Source organism: Brassica oleracea, chromosome C7 (genome assembly GCF_000695525.1).
Source record: "Brassica oleracea var. oleracea cultivar TO1000 chromosome C7, BOL, whole genome shotgun sequence".
NCBI classification, from domain to species: domain Eukaryota; kingdom Viridiplantae; phylum Streptophyta; class Magnoliopsida; order Brassicales; family Brassicaceae; genus Brassica; species Brassica oleracea.
Window position 1 is genome coordinate 23,784,924 of NC_027754.1, and position 18,154 is coordinate 23,803,077.

Below are 18,154 nucleotides of genomic sequence, written 5' to 3' on the forward strand. Positions count from 1 at the left end.
TGTTGACAAAAGGAACTAAACAGAAGGATCTTTACGTCTTGGAGAACATGAAGTTTGTAGCTTACTACTCTTCCAGGCAGCAAGCTACGTCCGATAGTGTTTGGCATATGAGGCTGAGCCATCCTCATCTAGACATTCTCCAACGACTCTCGAAGAATATGGCCATAGTAGTTAATAAGACCACTTCTCGTCTGTGTGAAGCGTGTCAAATGGGAAAGATTTCTAAGCTTCCATTTTCTTCTTCATCTTTTGTATCAAAGAGACCCCTAGAACGTATCCATTGTGATTTGTGGGGACCCTCTCCAGTTGTATCAACTCAAGGTTATAGATATTATGCTGTTTTCATCGACCATTTCTCAAGATACACATGGCTATTTCCATTAAAGATGAAGTCTGAGTTTCGTAGTGTATTCTTGCGCTTTCAAACAATGGTTGAAACCCAACTTGAGACGAAGATACAGTCTCTTCAATCTGATGGAGGGGGTGAGTTTCTCAGCAGTCAGTTCCTTAGTCATCTAGTGAGTTGTGGTATCAGGCACATGATGTCATGTCCTCACACGCCGGAGCAAAACGGCTTGACCGAACGTAGGCACCGTCATGTTACAGAACTCGGCCTTGCGATGATGTATCAAAGTAAAGTTCCACACCAACTTTGGGTTGAGGCGTTATTTACTGCAGTATATCTGGGAAACCTTCTCCCCTCATCTGCTCTAGATCAGTTCAAGAGTCCTTATGAGGTGCTAGTTGGAAAACCTCCAGTCTACACATCTCTGAGAGTTTTTGGATGCAGTTGCTTTCCAATGTTGCGACCATATCAGCAAAACAAGTTTGATCCTAAATCCCTTCAATGTGTTTTCATTGGATACAGTGAGAAACTTAAGGGTTATAGGTGTTTGCATCCTCCTTCTGGAAGGGTCTACATCAGTCGCCATGACTTTTTTGAAGAGTCAAACTATCCCTATGCTACTGATTATCAAGAGTTTCAAACATCGTTAGACACTCCTTTGTTATGTGCGTGGCAGTCAACCTTCATGAAGCCTCAGTCAGATGAAGAACCTGATCAAGAACCTGATCAACCTGTCATAGAAGACATACCTCCTCTGGTCTCTCCAGCTGTTCCTCTGACTGCAGTAGTAGAACCTCAACAAAACTTATTAAACAACGCAGACTTCCCTCCTTTATCATCTCCTGCTCAGTCTCAAACATCTTCTACTGACTCTTCTTCTATGGCTCATGTTCCAACACACTCTATGATGACAAGAGGAAAACATGGGTTCCGAAAACCAAATCCTAGATATGTCTTGTTCACCGTGAAGACAAATTATCCTACTCCAAAGTCCACCGATGCTGCATTGAAAGATGAACGCTGGAACAAGTCGATGAAGCATGAGATGAACAACTTTGAGGTTACTCACACATGGGAACTAGTACCTCCTGATCCTAGTGTGACTCCTCTATCTTGTCACTGGGTACATAAAGTGAAGTTGAAGGCAGGTGGAACAGAAGATAAGTTAAAATCTCGATTGGCAGCAAATGGAAACAGTCAAGAGGAAGGTATAGATTTTATGGAGACATACAGCCCCGTTGTTCTAACTGCTACTATCCGGACAGTTCTACATGTAGGTACCGTCAAGAGATGGAACATAAAACAACTTGATGTATAGAATGCATTCCTCAACGGTGATTTAAAGGAAACTGTTTACATGAAACAACCTCCCAGTTTTGCTGATCCAGACAAACCTCACCATATGTGCAAGCTGCGAAAAGCTATTTACAGTCTCAAGCAGTCTCCACGAGTGTGGTTTGACAAATTCAGTACTTTCTTAATCGAGTTTGGGTTCAAATGCACCCTCAGAGATCCTTCCTTATTCGTGTATCTCCACGGTACTGATGTCATCTATCTCTTTCTTTATGTCGATGACATGCTCTTGACCGGCAGTAATGATAAGCTGATTGATAAGTTTCTTTACTCTCTCAACACGATGTTCAGAATGAAGGATATGGGTCCAGTTCATTAGGGGTGGGCATAATAACCGATACCCGAACCCGACCCGAAGTAAGTGGTTCGGTTCGGGTTCGGTTAGTGTCAAATACCCGATCGGTTTTTATCATGTTCCTTTTCGGTTAACCGAACCCGATTGGCTATTACCCGATACCCGAACATAACTGAAACTAAATAACCCTAACATAGACCTTACCTTTTATGATTTTATTTCCTTTCCCAAAATCCAGTCTAGCTATCTACTCCGTCGTTTAGAGTTCCCGAAATTAACGATTCCCAAATCCTTCATCTATTAAATTTAATTTCATAAATTGACAAACTGGAAACCCTTAATAATCTCCCCTCTTCTCTGTCTCACTCGGTGACTTCGACATTGAGAAAACAATATGAGGTGATTTTCTAATTTTTTTATTGATTTTGTTTTGATTTTGTATGTATGATGATTAGAGGTATGATTCTGTTTGATTGTGTCGCTGCTTAGAATTTTTATTTATGATGATTAAAGCCTTAGAGTCTGATTCAGTTTTGATCACATGCGTAAGATTCTTTTCGAGCTTGACTTGTTTCTTGTTTTGTATTTTAGTATATTTCATCAGTTAATGGCTTTAAACTTGATTTACTTATTTTTTTCAGTTTGTTGTGTATGTAAAAAGAATCATTTGCACGACTGCTTTGTTTTACATGACTTATTTGTTTTCTTTGACTTATAAAATATCTTAGCAAATGGAGTTTTTAATTTCTTTGTGATTTAATATTAACAGATGGGTTCATCATCATCTCCCTTTCAAGATAGCAGAGGCTTACATGGAGATGAAGATGGAAATGAGTTCATGACTCAAGATACTGATCATAGAGGGAAAATGAAGCAATCTGATTCAAATGAAAATAATAGTGAAGCATAAGTAAGTAGAGCCAAACGTGTACTTCCTACAAGGTCAGACGTGTGGAGTCATTTCAAAAGACTAGAAGACCATAGAGACAAATGCATCTGCAATTACTGTATGAAGCCTTTCGCATGTCCAACAAAGTCTGGAACAACAAACTTGCGCAATCATCTTCAGAGTTGTAAGCAGTTTAAGGCATGGGAAGATGGTCAAAAACATGGGCAAAACCAACAAGCTATAAGTAAAGAAGGTGGTCTCAAGAGTGCCAAAGTTTCAGAGGCTGTTTTTTGGGAAGCAACAAATGAATTGATTGTACTTTCAGAGTTGCCCCTCTCTTTTTCAGAGAGTGTAGGATGGAAACACTTCTGTGATAAGGTAAGGAATTACCAAAAAAGATTCATAATGCATTTTATGATTCAATGTGTGATTAATATATATATGTGCTTTGTGTTTAGATGAACTTGGATGATCCTCAATCACGAAGGACGGTGACAAGAAAATTTGTGGAGATGTATAGTAAGAGAAAGGCTGCTCTTAAACAATGGTTCAAATCTAGCAAGCAAAGAGTGTCATTGACGACAGACATTTGGACAGCAAAAGTAACAGGTAATATTTCTCAGTCACCAAAAACAATTGTTATATGTTTCTAATTTTTATTAATGGTTTTACAGGTTGTAGCTATATGGTTATAACAGCCCATTACATCGATGCTTACTGGTGCTTAAAGAAATTGATCATCGGGTTCAAGTATGTCACGGATCACAAAGGTAAAACCATCTCATCTACTCTTTCAGAATGCCTAGCTGAGTGGGGAATAGATAACGTTTTCTGTGTGACAGTCGACAATGCTACAGCCAACAGCAATGGTTTGTTGCATTTTGAACATAGTTTCTCTTCTCTCTCGGATGAAGCACTGGTCATGAAAGGAGAGTTTATGCATATGAGGTGTGCTGGTCACATAATTAATTTGATCGTGAAGGATGGATTAACTGAAGTAGATGAAAGTATCGCTTCAATCCGCAATGGTATTGCCTATGTTAGATCAGGGCCAATTAGGCAGCAGACTTTTGAAGTAAAGGTGGACTCTGGTAAGATGAAAAGAGGAAGCTTGCCACTAGATGTTCCTACTAGGTGGAACTCCACATACTTGATGCTGCAAAGGGCACTGAAGTTTAAGGTTGCATTTGATAAGATGGGTTTTGAGGACAAACCGTACAATGATCATTTTATGGAGTTTGATAAAGGCAAAAAGAGAGTTGGACCTCCTACCATGGATGATTGGCGCGCAGTTGAAAGGTTAGAGAAGTTTCTCATTATTTTCTACAACTCCACCTTAGTAGTTTCAGCTTCTACAACTCTAAATGCCCACAAGTGTTATAGTGAGATAGTTAACATCGCATCAAGTTTGAAGCTGCTTTGTAATAGCTATGATACTCAATTAAAGGTCAAAGCTGAAGAGATGAGTAGGAAGTATGAGAAGTATTGGGATGGGATGAAAAATATAAACAAGATGTTGATCGTGGCTAGTATCTTTGATCCTTCTAGAAAGATGAAGTTTACAAAGCTGTGTTTTGAGGAGCTTTATGGGGAAGATACTGTAGAGGCTAAGCTGCTCCACGATTCAGTTCTGACCCTTAAGAGTGACTTATTTTCTTAGTATAGTGAGAGGAGTAAGAAGGCAGAAGCAAGAAGGGGACCATCTCCTTCTCAGTCTCAGTCTTATCAATCTTCACAGTCTTCTCAAGAGCAGTCAGCAGACATTGTTGAAGATGAAATCGGCTATAATAGAATAGAGAAAAGGTACAGCAATATGTTAAAGGAGATCAGTGTGAGAGACTTAAACGAGTTAGATGCTTATCTTAAAGCTGATGTTGAGGTACCTAACCTGATGTTGGGAACAGATTATGATGTGCTTTCTTGGTGGAAAGTCAACAGTGGCAAGTATCCAATTCTTTCACAGATTGCTCGAGATGTATTCGCTATGCAAGTTTCATCAGTTGCATCTGGAAGTGAATTCAGCACTGGTGGCAGGATAATAGAACCATATAGGATTTGTTTGACTCACTACATGGTGGAGGTTTTGATGTGTACAGAGCAGTGGCTGAAACAAGACCTTAAACTGGAATCAAAGATTCTAACAAATGCTCAAATACTAGCAGAAGTTGAAGCAGCAGATAAGCTTCAAAGAGGTTTGTATATTTACTATTTTGTGCTTTGTTTTCCCTTGTTGTATAAGTTAACAACCTTTTTATTGTTTTAATAAAATATTGCAGATTATGAACCTGCAACACATCAGGATGAATAGAAGAACAAAGCAAATTATTGCTCAGGTTTGAAGGTATTACAAAAGTTACATGAATTTCTTACTAATTTGTGCTTATTGTTCAGTTTTATAATTTGACAAATCTGTTTTTTTTTTCACTTACAATGTGAAGGATACAAAGAAGCTTTTTGGTTTGTATCATCATCTATGCTTGGAAGTAGAAACTTTTTTAGCTTGTTTTGGTTTGTTTGCTTAATCTAGGAACTTTGTTGATATTTTCACTATGTTTATGGACGTATTACTGTTGTTTGTTTTTCATTTCATGTGTGTTTTAAACTATTTATATTATCAGAAATGATTTGAAGGCAAAACAAAATATGCATTTCAATTTTCTTTTTTTTTATGTATGGAGTTCGGATATATCTGAAATTATCCGAACCCGACCCGAAATGAGAAAATACCCGAACGGATTTTATACCCTTTTACAGAAATACCCGATCCGAACCCGAACGGGTACCCGAATGCCCACCCCTACAGTTCATTACTTCCTTGGCCTTCAGGTTCATGCTCACGAAGATGGTTTGTTCCTAAGTCAAGAGAAGTACACAACCGACCTGTTGATCAACGCTGGGATGGACGAGTGTGCTCCTGTTCTTACACCATTGCCACTGCAATTGGATAGAGTACCAGGACAAACAGAACTCTTTCCTCAGCCTACCTATTTCAGAAGTCTTGCCGGCAAACTACAATACCTTACACTGACAAGACCGGATATACAATATGCTGTGAATTATGTTTGTAGAAAGAAGCATGCTCTGACGGTTGTGAAACAAACCTAAAACGTGTACTGCGGTATCTAAAAGGGACACATACGTTTGGGATCAATCTCAGTGCCAACACGGATATCACTCTCCAAGCCTTCAGTGATAGCGATTGGGCTGGGTGAAAAGAAACAAGAAGATCCACTGGAGGTTTCTGTACTTTGCTTGGATCAAATGTGATATCATGGTCAGCCAAAAGACACCCAACCGTGTCATGTTCCTCAACCGAAGCCGAGTACCGCACACTCTCCACTATTGCATGTGAATGAAATGGCTAGCAGCTCTTCTTGGCGAAATGGGAGTGTCTATATATGTCACTCCATAACTCTACTGTGACATTATGTCTGCGGTCTACCTCACAGCCAACCCGGCTCTTCACAACCGCTCAAAGCATTTTGATACTGACTTTCACTATGTGCGTGAACGTGTTGCGCTTGAGGCTCTCGTGGTGCAACAGATACCAGCATCACATCAGCTTGCAGATATCTTTACGAAGTCGCTACCACAACGCGTTTCTCAATCTCCGGTCCAAACTTGGTGTCTCAGAACCTCCTGCCACCAGTTTGAAGAGGTGTGTAAGCGATAACGAGCCAAAGACAGAGGTTTTGCTCAGTATCATGGCCCAACAGAAGACACAAGATAGTAAGATGGGCTTGGAGCAAAAGGACAAACAGAGTATTCTAAAACCAGTCGCCAATGATAAAGCAGCGCAACGTTCATGTCGTAATACGGTCAACACAGCTCAGCATATACAACTATTCAACAGATTTGATTCTCTAGTATGCTGACGTGTTTGTCTTATCCAAACCTAGCTCATTGTGTATAAGAGCATCACAATGTAAATCTGGAAACGTTAAGTTGAATAATATCCAGTAAAGTTCATCTTCTCTCTAAAGCTTTCTTCAAGCTTTTCATCGACTACATGAGATCACTGATCCGATCGACATGAGATCGTGATCCTTATTGTTTGTAATCCTTCTTCTCTATCAATAATGTGTTCTTTGGATATCTTTACTCTATCAACGGTATAACCACTAGTGTTGTTGACCTTAGCCGGTTCGGTCCTTCCCGGTTTACCAAAAGAAGAGGAGAGGTTCAGTGTATAGTGTGCTTGGTTATCAAAGCTACTCTTCTCGATGTTGTCTTCCTTAAGAAAATAGAATCATAGAAAAGCCGTTAAATAATGTGACAATGATGCGTACTGCGTGGTTGTGTTTTGTAATTGTTGTGCATTCCGCATCGAATCAAAATGTACTATTTTTTACTTTCCGAAAATATTAAAAGGCTAAAAATATTACAGTAAATGTCCAAAATGTAAATCTCGATTTGCATAAATTTTAGTGAAAGCCGTAACGGCTGATCACGAGGTCTTTGCACTAATTTCAGCAAACTTTTTATCATTAATCCAAATGCTAGAAATAAAGCGGAGTATTTTATTTGTGAGAGAATCATGTGCCCAACCAATGGACCGACTGACTGATTACGATAAAGCTCTAGATTTTCATTCGTTATGGGTTTCACTTGTACATTAGATTTTTTGCTTACCCGTTAAGGGACGCACATAACCAATCCAATGAGAATAAGGTATAAATTCATTATCTTAAAAGTATCTTATCTTTTGTTTTGTATTAATTAATCAATCCTGGCATCTTCTTACACGTGATTTGCTAAATTTTGTTCCGTAAGCTTTTTCTTATCTGAAGCTCTTTTAGAGCTTTTGCCCAATTCCTTTATAGCTTAAGCTTTGTAGAAAGATTCCATACAAAGTTTTTTCTTATAAAGAAAAACCCAAAAAAGTTATAATAATAGTAACCCAATTTATATGAGGAGCATGCCAAGACACATTACACACCTCTTTGGAAAGGTAAATAATAAATGTTCCAAAATTCATTACTTGCCAGAATGTAATATCTATGTGTGAATGAATATCTTATGGTTATTCTAAACATTTTCAACTATACATTTTAAATTCTTTCAAATTGATGGATTGGTTGTGTATATTAAATAATGATAGCTATTTTTGTTTAAAGGCGCATTTATCTCTTTATTTCTGTCACATCATTAGCAAAGCAAAGGGGGTTTTAAGCTTTTGTCGTCTTAAAATCTCAATATAATGTATATTGATATTTCAGAAAATATTGATATTATTTTTTGACATCGAACGACTGATCTATTATTCAAGCTTGAGATGGTTTGGGGAACCAGACCGGAAGACCGGAATAGAACAACCAATGTAATTTATGTTCTTATGAAATGATCTTGCTATGTTAGCTAATGAATCAAAAGATAAATTTTCAGTGCGAGGAATAAAAACAATTGAGAATTCTGGGAATATGCTATTCAGCTTCTGCAGCTCATCTAATTCAATGGAGAAGTTGGGCCATGCTCCTGGGTCTTGAATCATTGAGACGAGATCTTTACAATCGGTGCCAAAAGCCGGACACGTCAATAGTTGAAGCATGCATTCCATCGCTCATAAAAGGGCCTCAAGATCCGAATGAAGTGGTAAGATTCTTCGTCGTTGGTTTCTTGCTCCCAATAACTGAGCCGTTCCTTCTGAGGTTTTCCATGTTCATCCATAACCACTAAAGAATGCATCGTGTGTCCATGAACTATCTATTAGACATCTCTCTGAATTTGTTATCTGCTCTGAAATTATTCTAACAATTTGTTCCTCTTGTTTGTTGTTTGCTTCGAATCAAACATGACATTTTGATTTAGCACGTTGGATATATAGTTAAATACCATGTCCCGTTTCACTTTAATCATTCTAATCACACGTCGTTGTTAAAAGCTTAATAGATAGTAGCTTATATTACCAAATAGCTTCGATGTGTTCACTTCATCGCTTGCTAGACTTATCAAACAACTACGAATATTTCCACAGTTGTTCCTTGACCGTTAAAATCTCATTTTCATCGTTATAAAAATACTTTTTATCGAAAACAAAGAAAATGAAAAGTCGTAACAGATATCATATAATATATCCAAAAACACCCGACCGATCAAGTGTCATTGATCAGTGGTCTATTATTATTGTATGTTCATTGTTTGAAAAAAATGTCGAATTGGGATCAAATTGTAAATTTGCAAGACAAAAATAAGTTTGGAGTTTTGCAAAATAGTAAATAGAAAACGCCATTTCTTATCCGGTCTTTGTCCACCGCCAAATTAGTAGCCATTCTCTATTTGATTATTTATTGCTATACCATGTCTACATTCATATCAAAATATGCAGGTTACTTACGTTTACGATCTCGTGTTTTATGCTTACAAGGAAACAAAAAAAAAGCCTCATGTACCGTCTTATGGTAATCAATGAACCCAGTGTGTGAAACTTGGACTGCGTACAGTGCACTCATACATCAGCGACCTGGAATTACTTTTTACCTTTACATAATAACCACTTTCTCAAAGTATTTGCTGAAGAAATTACATAAGAAATTTTCATTTGTTCGCATAAAATTCTTACACAGACGTCATAGCAACCGTGATATATGGTGTTAAGAAATACTGTAATACACATTACATTACATGCATATATATATAACTTTTTTTTTTTTTTTGTAACTTAGTATATAACTTGAGATTTGGCAATCAAATAATACGTAACAAGAGGGCCACGATGACGCTCGCGAATTTAATTAAAACGGGGACCGGTTCTAATTAATTTGACCGGTTGTACATTAATCTTGACATGCATTTATTTTACGTGTGATGTTGACCTTTGCTCAATCCAGTACTACATTTATATATATATATGTATTAGTGTTTTTGATATTTCTTCTTTAAATCAGTTTAGCCTCGTGATCCGTTGAGATTATTGACATACATGTAAGGTTAACTATACACATGTTCCAGAAATATCAGTTAAATCGACTTATTTATCTAACCAAGGCTAAAGCCAATATTATGGAAAACGGTATACCAAAAATTATAAATGTAAACTTCATATAAAAAGTCTCTGAATAAAGTTACGAAAGTTCAAACCAGAGATTATATGAAACGAATATTATCTTTTGTTGAAAGTATAAAACACTTGTTAATTGATAAATAATCAAGTATATATATATATAGGTAGACAGTGTAGGCAGTACGTATGTCTACTTATCAATTAACGTTACAGCTGTTTAAAATTTATATATGTGTTTCCTGCATCACTTAAGTCAGCCTACATGCATATGATGATGATCTGACGTACAATGACAATAAAAAGATTAATCCTAATGAAAAACTAATAATAAACGGTCATATAAAAGTAAATCCAAGTCAGCAGCTCTCTCTCTTGTATCCTTCACGAAGAAGAGATTGAAAAGAAGCTCTGTGTGTTCCATCGCCGGTTCCTTTCGGCGATTTCGACTCCGGTATACATCGGTCTGTCTAACGAGTATAGCCGGCTCTGACTCTGGTGGCTCGCGGTCTTCACGACGGAGCTATCCGGATTTTGGCTCCGCGTCGCGCTCTTCTCGATGGCGACAGCGGCTTCTCACCGGGTTTTTCCCGGTTTTGTTGATCGACGTTTCCCGTTCCTATTTGTTTAATCGCCTCTTTTTCCTTAGCATCAATTCCTCTCTTCATCTCCTCCTCGCAAGCCGCTTCATCTTCGGGCTTCTTCTTATCATTAAAGATGACTGAATCTCAAGCAGGAAGATCCATGGTGGTGGGATCGATTGTAGGCGATTTATTTTTTCTGGAAACTTAGATCTGGTGTGTGACTTGATCGCCGTGAAGATTGTTCCTTTGTGTGCGGTTCTTCATCGGCTTAGCTCTGTTGACGACGGAGTTCCGTCGAGTCTCTTCCTCTATCGTCGGTGGAAGGTGGCTAGTTCTCTCCTTAACGCGTGTCTCAAGACGCCGGGCGCCGTTACACGTGGTGGGATGAGTAAGCGTCTTCTTCAACGGGATCTATCTTGAGCTTTAGGCAGTGGCGGAGCCAGAATTTTTTTGTACTGGGGTCAGAAAAAAAATCAAAAACATAATGTATAAACGATCAAAAAACTACAAATGTATTACTCCAAAAAAAACTACAAATGTATTTGACACTCACTCATAGCTTAAAACTTTTTTTTAAGTTTGTTTATTTTTAATGTTTCTATATTAAACTAACATTAACAATGTTTAAAATTACAAAATATGTTTAGTGATTTACTAAATTTTTGTAATTATAGAAAAATAAGATTAAAACTAATATAAATCCAAAGTTTTTTTAAAAAATATATTAGTTGTAATTAAATTTTGTCTTTAATGTTTTGTAATTATTTTTGTGGGATCAAATTTATTTTTTAAATGGGGTCAATCAATACAAAAATTATACAAATTTTATCTAAAAACTTTTTTTTACAAAAAGAAGTGGGGTCAGCTGATCCCCCACCCACTAAGCTGCCTCCGCCCTTGGCTTTAGGCCCGGTTTGTTTGTTTTCTTTTAGCCCGTTGAATGGGTATCCTGTCTTCTAGTGTTGGGCTTGGTCCAGTTGGACACTGATTCATTAATAAAATTTCAGGAAAAAAAAAAGAGAAAAAAAAAATCCAAGTCAGCGAGAGACCTGCTAAACTTCGAACTTTATCTGAATGTCTTATAGCAAAGATACTATTCTCCCATCTGAGCATGTTTGTTCAATATTAATTAACTGACTACCAATCAAATTTATATAATTTTATTGACACACATCACATGATCCATGAATCATCTCACGTCACATTTTCTTAGAACATCGCACAATCATAACAAATACATTTATTCTATAGTGTTTTGTGATCCAGCAGAGATTTGTATGGAAGAAAAATATCCAGCTTCATATGCTATATTTTGTAACGTTCTTTGGGGAAAAAAAATTAAAATAATGATTACCATATAGGGTCCATGTTTGATTATTAGCGTAAAACGACAGAAACGACGTCGGCATGAACAGCGAAAATAGTTTTAATTTTTGTTATCACATTCCGTGCAAATTACATAGGATAAATTTAAGTGCGAAATCAAGAATCCCATAAAAAGAGAAAAACACTTCCATATCGCTCACTATCACATTGTCTATTCAACAAAGTAAAGTCTCTCTTTTAGTGACGATGCATGAGCTTAACTAACACTCATGACGACACTCGCCGCCGTTTTCCGCCGTTATCTCTTCGTACTCACGGTTTTACTCTGTGACCGCTCTCTTGCTTTGAACACAGACGGAGTTCTTCTCCTCTCTTTCCGTTACTCAATCATCAACGACCCTCTTTCCGTTTTACGGAGCTGGAGATACGAAGACGAGACTCCTTGCTCTTGGCGTGGCGTCACGTGCGAAGAGTCCTCCCGGCACGTGACGGTTCTTTCCCTTCCGAGCTCGAAGCTTTCCGGTACTCTTCCTTCCAACTTGGGCTCTCTCCCTTCGCTTCAAAGACTCGATCTTTCCAACAATTCCATCAATGGCTCCTTCCCCGCTTCGCTTCTCAACGCGACGGAGCTTCGGTTTCTTGATCTGTCGCGTAACCACATCTCCGGCGAGTTACCGGCGAGTTTCGGCGCGTCTTCAAAACTCAACGTGTTGAATCTCTCAGAAAACGCTTTCGTCGGAGAATTACCGGCGACGCTAGGCTGGTACCAGAACTTGACGGTGATCTCGCTGAAGCATAACTATCTATCCGGCGAGATTCCGGGAGGTTTTAAGTCGACGGAGTTTCTCGATCTGTCGTCGAACCTAATCAGAGGCTCGTTGCCGTTACGTTTCGGAGGGAGTCGATTACGCTACTTCAACGCTTCGTTCAACAGAATCTCCGGCGAGATTCCGTCGGGTTTCGCCGACGAAATTCCGGAGAACGCCACCGTTGATCTCTCTTTCAACCAGCTCACGGGTCAAATCCCGGGTTTTCGGGTTCTCGAAAACCAAGAATCGAACTCTTTCTCGGGTAACCCGGCTCTCTGCGGGTCCGACCCAGCGAAACACCCGTGCCGTGGTAGTGAAGCAACCTCTCAGCCTCCATCGCTAACACCAAACTCTCCTCCAGCATTAGCCGCTATACCAAATACCCTAGAGCCAACCAATCACCCAATTAGTTCCAAAGCCGGTTCGAAATCGAAATCAGCTCTTAAACCGGTGATTATCGTAGGCATTGTTGTCGGTGACATCGCCGGTTTAGCGATCCTCGGGATTGTGGTTTTCTACATTTACCAGTCTAGGAAACGGAAGACCGTAACCGCTACGTCGAAATGGTCCACGTCAGCAACAGATTCCAATGTCTCGTCTAAGTGGTACTGCCTACGCAAAACCGTTAACGTTGACGGTGACTGCGAAGAAGAAGAGGAGGAGTCCGAGACATCGGGATCCGAATCCGATGAAGAGAATCGGGTCGGGCGAAACAGACGGTCCGGGTTGGATGATCAAGACAAGAAAGGTACGTTAGTGAACCTTGACTCTGAGAAAGAGCTTGAGATCGAGACGCTTCTCAAAGCTTCGGCTTATATTTTGGGAGCCACCGGTTCGGGCATAATGTATAAAGCAGTTCTTCAAGACAGTACGGCTGTGGCGGTTCGACGTATCGCTGAGTGCGGTTTAGACCGGTTTAGAGATTTCGAGACTCAGGTTCGAGCCTTGGCTAAGCTGGTACATCCTAACCTGGTTCGAATTCGAGGTTTCTATTGGGGATCAGACGAGAAGCTTGTTATTTACGATTTTGTCCCTAACGGCAGCCTCGCTAACGCCCGTTACAGTAAGTCTCATTTTCTCGTTCTCTCTGATTTAACGCTTACGTTAGTAGGGTTGTGTGTTAGTAAACTAACATGTGCGTGAGAGTAAAAACTGTCGGTTTCGGAGTCAGAGAGTTGGTTCCAACTAAAACATGTATGTCAGTTAATGCTCGGAGGAGAGTCAACGTCAATTCTCAAAACTGATTTTTTAAATATTTTTGGTTACTATCTCAAATGCAAGATAATGACAGTTCTGTTTCTGTGAAATCTCACTGTTGAGTAACTTGAGTCCATATATAGTGATTTTGTTGTTTTGTATTGGTATATGCAATGATACAAGTGCTTTTGCTCTACTTTTGTCTCTTTGTTTAGATAAGAATCAGTAAGGGAATCGCTAACTTGCGCATGTACGTCTTCGTCTAATATTTGGCTTGTGTCTTTTTTTCTTATAATGGCAGGGAAAGTGGGCTCCTCGTCTTGTCATTTACCTTGGGAAGCTCGGCTCAAGATAGCGAAAGGTGTAGCTCGCGGGCTAACGTACATACACGACAAGAAGCACGTGCATGGCAACCTCAAGCCAAGTAATATCCTTTTGGGTTTAGATATGGAGCCGAAAGTTGCAGATTTTGGACTTGAAAAGCTTTTAATTGGAGACATGAGTTACCGAACCGGTGGATCGGCTCCAATATTCGGAAGCAAGAGATCAACGTCATCTCATGACTTTGGGCCGAGCCCGAGCCCAAGCCCAAGCTCAGTTGGTTTACCTTACAACGCTCCGGAATCTCTCAGGAGCATAAAACCAAATCCAAAGTGGGACGTGTATTCTTTTGGAGTTATCCTCCTCGAGTTGCTAACGGGGAAGATCGTGGTGGTTGATGAGCTTGGACAGGTTAATGGGCTTGTGATCGATGACGGTGACCGGGCGATGAGAATGGCGGATGCGGCTATACGAGCTGAGTTAGAAGGCAAAGAAGAAGCAGTGTTGGCATGTTTGAAAATGGGGCTAGCATGTGCTTCTCCAATACCACAGAGAAGGCCTAATATCAAAGAGGCGTTGCAAGTTCTAGAGAAATTCCCTTTTCATTTTAGTTCACAATAATGATAATAAATAGTACCAAGAAAGATTTAATAGCTTGACTGTGTGTACTTAGAGTTAGATCATTGATTACTGTGTGTCCCATCTGATTATTGAGTTTATATGGGCCGAATAAGAAATTAGGTATTGGGCTTTTATGAAGTAATCTGATTAATAGACCCATTAAAAGCACCCGGATCCGAAATATTAGGAGCGGGTAAAGATTCGGGTTTGGGAATTTGAATTGAAAACTCCGCTCTCGTCTCTCCAAATTTGAAAAGAGCCGTAAGAGAGTTGGATCTGAGGTAAAGACGAAGATTGGGATGATGGATTCAGCATATTTCGTAGGGAGATCGGAGATTCTAGCGTGGATTAACTCAACCCTGCAACTAAATCTCTCCAAAGTCGAGGAGGTATTAATCATCTCGGTTGACCAATTTTCTCTTCAATCGTTGAGGAACCTCAGATCTTAGGCTATCATCTTCTACTAGCGTTGATGATTAGTTGTGGAATTGAATACGGATCTATGGATGTGTAGGCTTGTTCAGGAGCAGTTCACTGCCAGCTCATGGATTCGGTGCACCCTGGAGCTGTGCCGATGCACAAGGTTAATTTCGATGCCAAGAGTGAGTACGAGATGATTCAGAACTACAAGGTCCTTCAGGAGGTGTTTAACAAACTCAAGATCACTAAGGTCCTCTTTCGCTTTCTTTAGGGGTTTTTGATTTAGATATAATAGAGCTTGTAATCGAATTGGTGGCTGTGTATGTAGCACATAGAAGTGAGCAAGCTCGTTAAGGGTAGACCATTGGATAACTTGGAGTTCATGCAATGGTTGAAGAAGTACTGTGATTCTGTCAGTGGTGGTGGCCACCTTCACAAGTAAAGTTTTTCACAACTATCACAGTCTTTATGAATGTTGATTCTGATGCATATACTCGTTTTTCTGAAACTGTTAGTTACCACGCACTGGAGAGAAGAGAAGGCTGTAAAGGAGGAAAAGAAGCAACCAAGAGAGCTGCTGCAGCTACACAACAATCAGGCAAGGGTTCTTCTTCTTCTTCAGTTGCACCTAGACCTTCATCTTCGAATGGAACCCGTAGACACGATCCACCATCCTCCAACACTGGGAATCACCACTCTTCGAAAGCACCCTTCTCTAAACAATCTAAACCGGTGCCTGCTGCTTATGATGAAAAGGTATGCATCTCCCTCCCTCTCTCTCTCTCTCTCTCTCTCAACTCTATCTAAGTCTTTTGAAAAGCTCACTAACTCACTTTCGTTATCTCACAGATCACAGAACTGAAACTGTACATCGACAGTTTGGAAAAAGAAAGAGACTTCTACTTCTCTAAACTAAGAGATGTTGAGATTCTCTGTCAGAACCCTGACACTGAAAACTTACCTGTATGCAAAAAAGATTCCTAATCCCTCGTTTTGTTTTAATAAATCTATTCAAATGTCTCGCAATTTTATATAATCATATTTTGTTTGTGCAGCTTGTTGGTTCCATTAAAAGGATACTCTACGCAGCAGATGGAGAAGACGTTGGAGCAGCAACAGAAACACAGAACTTAAGCCGTATTGATGAAGGATCAGAAGAGAGAAGGAGCAGTGGAATAGAGTCGCAGAAGAGGAAACTCATTGTGAATCTCGACGTGGATGCGGCAGCGATTACAACTCTCTCTCCAAGGCAACGCCTCTCTGATTCTTCTGATGTCAAATGCACTGGATCATCTCCTCTTTTAACATGCTGAATCAGAAAAACAAAAACAAAAACAAAAACAAAAACGATGAATGTCTCCGAGAATTGGTTCTATGTTTGAAAAATCCCCATCACTTGTTATATAGACCTATTTTTACAAATATCATTTGTGTGATGTTTTGTGATACTTTTTTTATAATATGTTCTGGTTCCTAGCTACAGTTTGATACATCCTATCGATTAATAACTGGTGCATGATGATTCCGACATTAGAGCCGTCATACTAATATGTGAGAATCGTAGAAGCCAAAAGGCGTTCCTAGGACTAAGGCTAAACCAATCAATCTTTGGAAAATTAAAGAAAAAAAAGACGTATGTAAGAACCGGACGTTTCGCCAATCTAAGGATAATTAATCTACTCTTTCGAAAACTTTCTTTCATTAATTTATTTTCCTGTTTCTTACAAGTTTTTTTTCTTCCCTAAGCCATCTTAGAATTGAACTCTTATCTCGGTTATGAACCAAGAGGCCATGCAGGTATGTATGTTTCTTCTGTATTGTTGTTTTTTTTGTGGTATATAGATTGTAATTTGTTTTTAGTTATAAATAATTAAAGGAAATGGACAACAAGAAAAGACAAGAGGATGGATCAAAAGTAGCGGTGGTTGAGACAACGGAGCAACGTTCTTCGGCTGGCAAAGGCCCAGAGCAGAGGAAAATAGAGGTGGTTCACCAGTCTCACCCCAAAACTAGTGGCGGTGTTCTTGTCGGAGCCGCCGCCGCAGTTGAATCCACCCTTGAATCTGCCAAACAAGTCATCTCTAAAAAGTAAAACCCAAAACTTTTATCTCTGTTTTCGAAATAATTGTATAAACTTCATATACTGTTTTGTAATCCCATGATAATCAGAACTTCTGTTATCCCTTATTTACACCCATTTGATTTTATTCCTTCTTATCTATAGCAAATTTCTATTTAATATTTTAATAACGTAGGGCACACGAAACTCTGACATACAATTCACACAATATCTTAACTTGGTTCCATTCCATCCATATATATTGTCATTAAAATGTTTCTATGCGATAGTTCCACATTTGTATATTGCTATTAAAAAAATTTCAAACTGATAAAAAACTTTTAAACTTTATAAAAAGTTAAAGTTGAATAAAGTAGCTCCAAATCTTTATTCTTATGGAATAACTCAACATGGCAGAGCCTTATTCCCTTCCTTTTGTTGTGCTCTTGTTCTTGTAATATATTGTATGAAAAGGGTTGTGTTCTTCACCACCAACAACACAACTATCCCAAAATTCCCAGCCTGGGTCGACTTATTAAAGATATACTAGACTCTGACCCGATATGAATTTTCAGTTTTTAATTATTTATTTTATTAAATGATGTATTTGTAATATTCGTTTATATTATATTCATTAAGTAAATATTTTTTTTTGCATTTTAAACTATCTATTTTTTTTAAGAATGTGTGATATCATATAAAAAATATTAAAAAATGAGTATAGAGTTAATTAGATAATTTTAAAAACAAAAATTTTTCTTTCGTGTGTGATATCATATAAATAATGATCCGTCCAGTTAACAAAAATCATGATTATTCTATGTGTACTTTTTTTTTTGACCATTTCCTTAAAACTATATTAAATTTTACATATTTTAATTAGAATATTTTTAATATCTTTACCTTTTTATTTGAAATGCAACTCAATATTTTTTTA

General features: G+C 38.6%; 3 protein-coding genes across 3 annotated transcripts; all 3 read left to right on the forward strand.

The window, feature by feature from the left end:
- The first annotated feature begins 5,670 nt into the window (after nt 1–5,670).
- On the forward strand, nt 5,671–6,095 carry LOC106302900 (uncharacterized mitochondrial protein AtMg00810-like). Its single transcript, XM_013739300.1, has 2 exons — nt 5,671–5,832; nt 5,952–6,095. Exons 1-2 carry the CDS (start codon nt 5,671–5,673, stop codon nt 6,093–6,095), a joined length of 306 nt encoding a protein of 101 aa, XP_013594754.1.
- A 5,846-nt stretch (nt 6,096–11,941) lies between these two features.
- On the forward strand, nt 11,942–14,872 carry LOC106306034 (probable LRR receptor-like serine/threonine-protein kinase At4g37250). The gene is made up of 2 exons (XM_013742485.1): nt 11,942–13,662; nt 14,098–14,872. The coding sequence occupies exons 1-2, from the start codon at nt 12,060–12,062 to the stop codon at nt 14,736–14,738; spliced, it is 2,244 nt and encodes a 747-aa protein (XP_013597939.1). The 5' UTR covers nt 11,942–12,059; the 3' UTR covers nt 14,739–14,872.
- Nucleotides 14,873–14,962: 90 nt separating this feature from the next.
- On the forward strand, nt 14,963–16,638 carry LOC106302901 (microtubule-associated protein RP/EB family member 1C; the record flags this gene model as incomplete). Its single annotated transcript, XM_013739301.1, has 6 exons — nt 14,963–15,127; nt 15,253–15,408; nt 15,487–15,596; nt 15,674–15,914; nt 16,008–16,121; nt 16,214–16,638. Coding segments are annotated over 6 exons (1,044 nt in total), but the record flags the coding sequence as incomplete, so codon positions are not given.
- Between the last annotated feature and the right edge of the window lie 1,516 nt (nt 16,639–18,154).

Bases quoted from the DNA above. Each gene is read 5' to 3' on its own strand.
- LOC106302900 (XM_013739300.1), top strand. From the start codon at position 5,671: ATGCCCACCCCTACAGTTCATTACTTCCTTGGCCTTCAGGTTCATGCT. The intron at 5,833-5,951 runs GTACCAGGACAA...TTATGTTTGTAG, and splicing joins TGCCACTGCAATTGGATAGA to AAAGAAGCATGCTCTGACGG.
- LOC106306034 (XM_013742485.1), top strand. From the start codon at position 12,060: ATGACGACACTCGCCGCCGTTTTCCGCCGTTATCTCTTCGTACTCACG. The intron at 13,663-14,097 runs GTAAGTCTCATT...TTATAATGGCAG, and splicing joins CCTCGCTAACGCCCGTTACA to GGAAAGTGGGCTCCTCGTCT.